General features: G+C 37.7%; 1 protein-coding gene across 1 annotated transcript in view; it reads right to left on the bottom strand.

Annotated features, from left to right (window-relative positions):
• Positions 1-7,882, bottom strand: part of LOC144452305 (glutamyl aminopeptidase-like) — a 16,905-nt gene extending 9,023 nt beyond the window's left edge. Inside the window, 6 exon segments of the mRNA XM_078143374.1 lie at positions 1-121; positions 646-769; positions 1,168-1,314; positions 1,729-1,870; positions 7,173-7,646; positions 7,648-7,882. The exon segment at positions 1-121 is cut by the window's left edge and continues 34 nt beyond it. Of these exon segments, the coding sequence (XP_077999500.1) occupies positions 1-121; positions 646-769; positions 1,168-1,314; positions 1,729-1,870; positions 7,173-7,646; positions 7,648-7,808 (1,169 nt within the window). The 5' untranslated portion in view covers positions 7,809-7,882.
• Between the last annotated feature and the right edge of the window lie 2,118 nt (positions 7,883-10,000).

The raw sequence follows: 10,000 nt of genomic DNA, 5'->3' as shown, positions 1-10,000 counted from the left end.
ACACGTTGATGGTTACTCTCTGATGATACGCCAGGCTCGTACAGTAAGTTTGTTTCTCTGTACGTAATAATACCCCAATGCTCCGTGGCTCCAGACGGATAGTCGGGAACAGCCACCATGTCTGTCACAAATCAATAATTAACATGTAAATATATACATAATTTTGACAATGGAAAACTTCAGGAGTGGTAAGGAAAATATTTAACTTTTGCATTACACTAACTACACTGTGTTGTAAATTTGATTTCATCAACTCCTATATATGTCTGTTCGACTTGAGACGTATCTCGTATTCGTATGCAGGCTAATTAATTAATTAATTAATTAATTAATTAATTTATTCATTCATTCATTCAGACCATGGGGTCAGCCAGTAGCCGAATTCACATTTTGTAAGTGAACGAATAGAATGAATAAACGAAAGAATATGATGTCATATAAGTTGAGGGCATTTGAGACGTTCTAACGCTCTTTTAATTTGCTATATCAATAATCAATCGAAGTTTGTAATTTTATAGAACACTAAAGAATTACATGTACTTACAAAATTATCACTTTCCCAAATTTTATGGAAGCTACCATAACATGCCAAAGCGTACTCGTGATCTCACGCTATGTCAGTGGTTAATTTTAGCATTTACCTACCTGATTTTGGCATTGGATACTCAACACCGAACCAGTCATTTTCGAAGTATTCATGCATGATTTTGCCCTTATCTAGGGCTTCTTCAGTTTGGTGTAACTGATCCTTATGAGTCCAGATACGAAACTATCAAATATAAAAGGAATACCATATTTTAAAAGATTAATTTTTTTCCCCAAATACAAGAAAAGTTTCGTATTGAATCGGTCAAGGACACAAAATAAAGTTGCATAATGAAATAATTCCAAATTCTAATTACAAAATCAAAACTGTTTGATTAAAAGCTGAAATCTCGTTTCATCGCGAAATATCGCGTGATTTGGAATTAGGTGGTAGCCAAAATCGCGAATGGACAACATGCAGCAATTTGAAAAGTAAATGTACGATAAGGCATGTCATTTATCAAGTGTCATGCATGTCCTCTACAACAACAACAACAACAACAACAACAACAACAACAACAACAACAACAAAATAATAATAATAACAACAACAACAACAACAACAACATGCTGACGACTTACCGGTTTAGTTTCATTTAAGACCGCACTATAAAAGGTAGTGTTGGTGTTGACAAAGTCACTGACAATATAGGCTGTGAGATAAGAACTCATTGGTACTGTGATAGGGAAGTGTGTCTCGTAGTACCCATCAGATCGAAGAATCCTTTCCTGGAAAAAATAACAATAATTTAGCTTCAAAATAATGCATGAGGTTTAAAGAGAAACACAACTCAGGAAATAAAAGACATAAACTATGGGTTCTGGAGTATCATTTCATGAATTTACATCACTACAACTACTTGCGATTTCAGAGAAACATCGAGTTGATTTTGTGTCTTCACGGGGTATCTTTGCTGTGGGCTATTGCATGATGGGAGTCAGCAGAAATAATATATTCATGGTTGAACAATGAATATTCATGACTCCTAAGTGGTTATTCCCTTCAGTGTAAGACATCTCTCATTAATCTGAATGGCAGTTAGGATATAGCTGAAATAGTATCATAGCGTTAGTCATTCAAGACTGGACAGGTAGGTTATAATTCTTGATGCAGTTTTAATTTTATCTATTTTTAGCACTTACCTCAGGGTCCATGTTAGACATCGCATGATGGTCTCCATCATGTATCAATGTTGTCACATACCGTGCTTTGAACTCAGGTTCGTCAAAATTAGGGAATGCCCGGCGGGAATCAGTCGGTTGGAATTTACTGGTCGACAACGACCTAACAATATAACAAATAAACAAAGATAATATCACCTATTGTTTAATAGACAATGCAAATATTAGCGCTAATTCTCTAAAACGTAACAATATGAAGTTATTTGCCAGACGATATAAACAGCAAAAAATGTCTTGCATGAGGTTCTCCACTACTGAGTGATAGCAGATGATTTATGATTGACGTGTTATCATCTAGTAATATATTTAACCAAAACAGGCATCCAGGTTAGGTTCTTCCTCGTCTTCTCTCACAGTCGAACCCCATTCAGGGTTTCGCTGTAAGTAAGAAGAGTGTCGTTCAGTTTGACTCGACCGAACAACACAGGTTTTCCCCGGGTACTCCAGTTTCCTCCTGCATTAACACTGAACTTCCCTCCTGTTATGTTATTGGGCAATGCCTGTTGGAAGGTTAATAAAAGTCCTCCGAGCATCGCATCGCTAAAAGGGCTGTTTTGTATATGTACCGCCATATCTACCGAATAATTGTATTAGAATATCCTTGTACTGTGCGCCCTCATCGACTACACAGTGATAATCATTTGTTGACATGTAAACGTAACGCGATGTCCAAGGGGCAGTAACACGTCAACAAATGATTAGCCCAATGTAGTCGATGAGGGCCCACAGGATAAGGATATTCTAGTACAATTATGCAGTAGATATCGGTTCATACAAAACAAAACAGCTAATATAGCGATGCTCCCTAGGACTGGTGAGAGAGCCTAGGGTCTTCCCGAACACCTCAGACCACTATATTGGAGTGGTCAACAGAGCTCAAACCAAGAATATGATGGGTTGCACTTCAAGACCTGGTTGACAAGTAATTGCTGGCAATAAAAAACATTTTGGCAGAAATTCTATTTGACGGTTTTACATTACAATTTATCGTCTGCAAACATTTGATATCAACTGATTTAATCTCTAAAACAAAATGTTTGCTTTAAGTCAATAATTACACTTATTTATAGTGTGATTTAAGACTTAATACGTTTACAAGGTGTCATAAAGTTATTCTCAAGTCCTCGATTCCGACAATGCCCCTTTTATACAGGGGAAAGAAATGCCGGAATCGATTTCCGACTTATTCCGTTTGCAAGCAGGACTAATAATTTTCCCATTACTGTATCTTTTTGCACCATAGTGTCAAAACCGACAGTAAATTGATTTTTAATATTGCGATATGCAAGATTATGTCATGATTATTTCTTGATGGACATGTCTTTGTTCAAAATATGTTAAGGGTAAACAGACCGTGCCTACTTTGTATTTGTCGAAAAAAAGTGAACATTTTTTTCGTTGCCATTGTTTTTTTTTTGTTTTTTTTACACAATTTCGAATTTTTACGAGTTCAAAGCGTGTACACGTACAAAAAGATTGTTTTGCATGCAATAAATCTGAAAATCGAGTGATTTACCGTTCATCGATGTGCACATAATGTTTTAGCCATTGTACCTACTGTGACCTGTTTATAGGTGATTTGGTTTTGAAAATTGCTATTCTCTTGATTTCCTACTTTAACTTGCTAGATATAATCGTATGGTCTATGCAGCCCATATACTCCCCTTTAGTTGATTGTTGAATTTTCATACGGAAATAGTTCTGTAGCATACATAGAGTCAAGCTGTGTTGGGACTTTGACAAATATCCCCATACATACATACAACTTGACTACAGACTAATAGTTGTGAGCACTTATCTGAAAGTCAAAATTGTAACGGCTTTGAAACTTTGAGTTCAAAGTCCTACCGGAAACACGTCACTTTCACTGGCTAGCGCTCCATGTTATTGCGTTCAATGTCATACCGACCAACTTAACTGCATTAATATCAAACAAAGTCAAGTGTGGGTTAAAATTGTAAACAAAAGGTGGATGCCTTTAAAATACATTCATTTCTTTTATGTATACTTTTTTTATCCCAATAATCAGCAAGGAAACATACATATAATACTCTGGGAATATACTTAAATGGAAGTCAAACACGCCTAAGCAACAAACCTTGGTGTGTTTACAGTTTTATTACCCTTTGTAATTTATTACATTTTATGTAAATACAGATAAATCTCAACTATATCTGATTAAACAAAGAAAGCTCTATTTAATGATCATACCACTTATGACTTTTATCCTTTCCGTTGAACTGTGCAAACACTGTTTAGCTATAGATATCGCAATGTAAACTTTTAAGAATGCGCTTGCTGTCTGCAGCCTCGGCACGCAAAAAAGGTATATGTTGCAAACTCTAGGGATACGAAAACCGTTCTTTTTCTAAAACTTGTGTATTCATCTTCAACATAGTTGCTACATTGTATATAAGGGGGCTCTTTGTTTTGAACATTCGAAGAGTAGATCTGCAATATTTTCATAATTTCTTGGGATGGCTCGATATAAATTCCATTGATCGGGTGATTATTTTAAACAGTTGGGGAATTGATTTATGCGAGTCCAAAAGTCATATAATTATATGATGTGTAAACTAACCTAGGTCTAGTAACAAGGTTAGTCTAGTTCCTATACAGTATCATTACCATTTACACCATTACATGTCTGAGCGCCAATTAAATATAGCACAGCTTTTGGTGGTAATTTCAAATTCCTGACACATTTCTTTGCTTAGAGGCTTATGCGCTTTGACTATTCAAAGTCGAACTACAAGGACAGGCGTAGTCTAATGCTACTCTTCATCGAATCTCAAGATCTCTCTTTACTGATTTGATGTCACGTTGGCATCCAGACTATGGCAGGCCTGAAAGTAAATTCACAGGACAAGTAGGTGTACTACAGTACGTACTTCAAATATTGAAAAAAACAGTTTCCAGACTCATCACGTTTCAAATGATTTCAAAATTATGATAACCTTGTACACCATATTGTCCTGTTATTAATACATTATCTAGTTGTGAGTGTGGATTGCATACTATTCAATTTATCTATTTCGATCTGACCTCAACCACCCGATATATTTCATCTTGATCACTGACACTGCCTACAACTGTGAACATGATCCTTCAAGACAACCCGCTGACTAAAAGTAGTAATTGTAATTTTTTTTTGCAATCTTCAAAGTGGCGGGCGTCTTTAAGTAGTTTCAACTATAATTGTTGTCAGTCACGGTTGATATACTAGTAAATTACACAATGTAGTTTTGCAAGCACGGACTCATCATGTAAACATAAAGCTGCGAATGCAAAAATAAACATGCAATAATTTGCATATTTGAGATGGTTGTACCAGGCTATTGTGTTTAAATGAAATATATGTCGAGATATATCCAATGATTATGGAAAACATTCTAGTCATAGTCTAGAGGCTATCCATGCATTCGAATCTCTTCCCACAAGAGAGATCTTGAAATTCGAAGCCATGGATAACCTCTATACTAACTTCAACATAATTACAAGCTGGTTATACCATAATGTATATACGATATTTAAAGAAAAAATTGTGGACGGATTTATATGAAAACATTGTGAAAAAAACTGCATATGAGACAAGAACAAACTGATGGAGATCTGGGCTTTATATTAAAAATATTAGTGAATCAATGACATTGCCAGCAATAACATCGGTCACCATCAAACTCATAAGCGAGGGCGCCCTTCGTTGGATTTTGTTTTGTATGCAAACTGGATTTTTGAGGAGAACTCAGTGTTGTCAGTGTTGGCAGAGGTGCACTCTACTGAGTGTCTCTGTGACTGTACTCTACGAGTACTTGAACAAATTCTCACAGTGCCTTTCATATCCTTGTGTGTACACTACAAAACAGAATGGCTTGAGGGTATGTCCGTAAATTAACACAAGCTATTTTACAAACACTTTTGGTATTTAGTTGAAAACACTTCAGCTACTAGTAGATTGCAGTGCGTTGTTGACTAAAAAACGCGCGAACCTTTAGAAGGAAAATTTCAAGGAGTTCTCCGAGTTCAGCAGATCGTGATCACATAATGTGTTATGTTTGCTTTATATGTATCATATATTCTTAGAGAATGTCGCGTCTGACAACAAAACCAACAACAGTGAGCATGTTCGAAACGTGCATTGCATTACTCGTTTTATGATATATATATACCTGACTTGTGTTTACAACGGAAAAAACCACAATTTCTTGCGTCTGTTCACCTTGTTCTCATATTACCTGCTTGCGACGTGTGTATACAACAGTGCGTTAGTTTTCTTTATAAATTAGACTGCTACACTAATCTCATGCGGCACCATAGCATCTACAACCCCTTTCAAATTACCGTTCACCGTCTGATACAACCAACGTGACGCATGAACCAATAAAAAATGCACACGCTACACTTAAAGATATCACGATTGAATGAAGAGTTTCTCGAGACATTTTGTCTGAATGAAATGAACTAAATTGCCACCATGTACACATCAACTGCAGACGTGAAAGTACTGGCGCCCACGTGTCTGCATCTAGCTGTAATGTTTCTAAATGGCGATCTTGCTATCTAATTAGTGTAGAATATGCAGTTGGTTATTGGTTTCTGCATGGTTGCATCGAACAGAGCAGATATATGAACAGTAATTTGAAACTGGCTATAGTTTATTGATGAGAGAATGTATTGCTATAAATCCGGTCCACCATTCTCTGACGTGGCTGTCCATCATGTCAATGTCGTTCGCTATATAACTGTACATGTCGAGTTAGTATGTCATGCACGATAGCCAAAACTCTTGACGACTACTTTTGACACTCTTCAGATCCCTACGCATATAAACGAACATGACAGCACTGGACTGTTGGCGGTCTCTTGATCGATCGATCGATGAAATCTGCAGTGTAGCTGTAATTTCTGGCTCATTTGCACAAAAGTTTTTCTCTTTGAATTCTAAAAGCCATCATAGTCGTAGACGAGAGGGCACTGCACACAGTCAATAGGCGTTCATACTATGACTTAGTACATGCAGCCATGGTGACAGTTTATTTCTATTGAATTAAGCATACTGTAAACAGTAGTAAAAATACATTACACAGAGTGATGTCCTAAATTAAATTTACATGGACAATCTTCATGCTTGGGACCAGTAACTTACATACTCAGTCTGCTGTTGTCTCAATATCAAGTTTATTATTGTGACTGGGAGCCATTTGGTATTAAAATCAGTACTTTGCTAAATTTCACTCACAGAGAAAGGTGCTGTTACATGTCTTGTTACAGCCATTGCAGGATGTGCATGCAGTTTCGATGACATGATACATAATATAAAACCTTGCGACCAGACTACTAACTGAACCGCATATTTTGTCTAAGCCAAACTACATGCCCATCCTGTATACGCTGTAATATCTCACCTTGTTTCACCTGCATCTGTTTTATATGTACTTTTATAAAGCCCAACAATCCTTCCCACCAAAGTTCCTGTAAACTTCATGTACCAAAGGTAAATTCCCGGATTGAGTTCATTTTGCATGGCGACCACATAGTACTGGTTGCACGTATAGGCAAACTCGTTCTGTATGTCGAACACCTGCCCACTCTCGTCAGTAATTTTAGTATCGCTGATCGTCATTTCATCGGGTCGAAAGTGAATTATCAAATATTTCGTACTTTCTGTAATGTTTACTGTGATTGTTTCCCATCCTTGGAAGTTCTCTGTTGTAGTGTTTGGCCACAGTGTTAGATTGAACTGAATCGGTCGGACGTTCTTCGGTAATCTTATTGCGTACCATGGATCAGACCCGCTCTGATCTTTGCATTCGTCGGGTGCAACAGTCGTGGTGGGTTGTCCCTCCGTAGTTGTTGTGACCGCTGGGACCGTAGAAGCTGGTTGGTTTACTAACAAAAGGGCCCTCCACTGTTGGTGTTCCAGTACTCTTGCATTTTTCCGGTAGAAGGCCTGCTAGTAATCCAGCGGCAATGATAGAACAAATCGCTAGGAATATGAACAAGTAGACGGTAGACTTCTTTACATGGATCTTCTCCCCCATAACGATTGCCCGTGATTCCAAGAGACGATACGAGACGGGGCGAAGCAATATTGCAAGTGTTCACGTATGGACGGAGAGGCTCGACCCGGACGTGCAGGGTATTTGCACAATGTCAACATGAAATAAAACCAGGCCCGACAAAAACTAGCCTCTTATCTCCTCAATAAATCGAAAGGGTCCCGTTGACAGACACGACAAACTCCTCGGTTCAATTGCTTACTTTTCTTGTCGTAAACATTTCTTTTTGGAGTAAACCATTCGGTAATTGCGGGGTGGGGAGGAATAATATTTGGTTACACCGTTTAAAGGCACGGTTTTATTACATATTCCGTGAAAAAAAATGCAAACTTAACACGCGCGAACACTAAGCAAGGGGGCCCTTTTCAAGTGACGCACTGCGATCTGCGAACCGTAAAGGTGTGGGTATTCCAGTCATTCATGATCAGAAATAGAATAATGGTATAAATAAGTGAACACTTCCGGTTTCCGTGTCTGGGAGGTCAGTGAACATGCTGTTGGTACAGTTTTGGAGTCCCAGTCATAGTTCTCGTCTATAGCTACTGGTTTCATCGATAATCAAGTTGCTAGGCAACAAATAATGAAGATTAAGAGAAAGGGAAAGCAGAATGTCACACAGGGAATATAACCTAGCTATCCCATCCAACCAACTACCTGACCAATCTCCCACGTATATACTCAACAAAGAATTTACCTCCACCAGAAACCAACCAACCAACCAACCAACCAACCAACCAACCAACCAACCAACCAGTTAGCCAGTCAGTCAGTCTGTCAGTCAGTCAGTCAGTCAGTCAGTCAGTCAGCCAGCCAACCCACCAACCAACCAACCAACCAACCCGCCAATCAACCAACCAACCAACCAACCAACCAACCAACCAACCAACCAACCAACCAACCAACCAACCAACCAACCAACCAACCTACCAACCAACCAACCAAACAACGAGACGTCCAACCTACCTACATAGCAAGCAAATAAATGGTGTACTGATAATTTGGTTTGTAATTGAAACAAATGCCAGTCCAATAGCAGGCACGCATAACTTTATGCTAGGTCTTTATGGGTACATTACTTCATGTACAGTGGAAACGTTGGGAAATTTTTAAAATGGTAAAAGGTACTACCTGGGCTTGCGGCTGTTCAATTTGAACTGTAGATAATAAATATCAATATCAAAACCAAATAACAGAGACTATGTATACGAAACAAAATGAGCCCTCTGTGAACAATTTATACACGAAGAAACGTGAAACTGGTGAGCTTTCTTTTGAGATTCCCATTTCCTCTAGGGGTATCCTATTTCGTATGACGTCACTCACGGGTCAAGGCGTTTACATTTACAGTCAAATCCCAGAAATAATAAACGCTTGTCGTTATCATCACAGCAAGCTTTCAAGTTTGTTTATAACTTGTAAACAAGATGCTTCACTTTCAATCTTTCCTCAACTCACTTGTTTGAATATCAATGATGCAGGGCATCGATTTGACCCAAACTTTGACCCCACTTCTGTACCAGACGTGTGGACAAATCTTGTGACGAAATTTATTATCCACTCGAATAATTTATTGGTCTATAAATTAATATGATGATCATTTTGACACCAATCAATTCTGAAAGGCTATTTCTGTGACCTTAGTCTAAAATAAACCGACACAAATCTAAAAAATATAGAAAAAATATAATTTTTTGGGAACAATTTTGGCGGAACAGAATTCGAACTTGATACTACAGCGGTTACATTTTGTAGATTGTTAGAACTTCAAATTAATTTTTTAGTGACTTTTCGAGCAGATGTGTTGTAGACATGTGAATAAAGGCTACGAATTGACAACATGATATTCATGACCTGAATAAGTGATGAAATAATACCAGTGTTGATTACTACAAGCTTGTGGCCTCGAAATAAATTTTTCAAACTGATCATATTAATGGCCCTGGCGATAGCTTGCACCCCACGCACAAGATTTAATAAGTAACCGATACCCTTTGGTTCTACATATATCAATTCACACAGTAAGTCGAAACTACTTCTGTATGATCAACACGAAACCTACAGCTAAAATGATGTTGGTTTGGTGTTTCATTCATGGGACATTACATTTTAGACACAGAGATAGATATATTTCAACTCTAGACTAACAAATAACAGAGACACAATAAACACAGCAG

Source organism: Glandiceps talaboti, chromosome 22, assembly GCF_964340395.1.
Source record: "Glandiceps talaboti chromosome 22, keGlaTala1.1, whole genome shotgun sequence".
Taxonomy (NCBI): Eukaryota; Metazoa; Hemichordata; class Enteropneusta; family Spengelidae; genus Glandiceps; species Glandiceps talaboti.
This window is presented reverse-complemented; position numbering and strand designations above follow the sequence as displayed.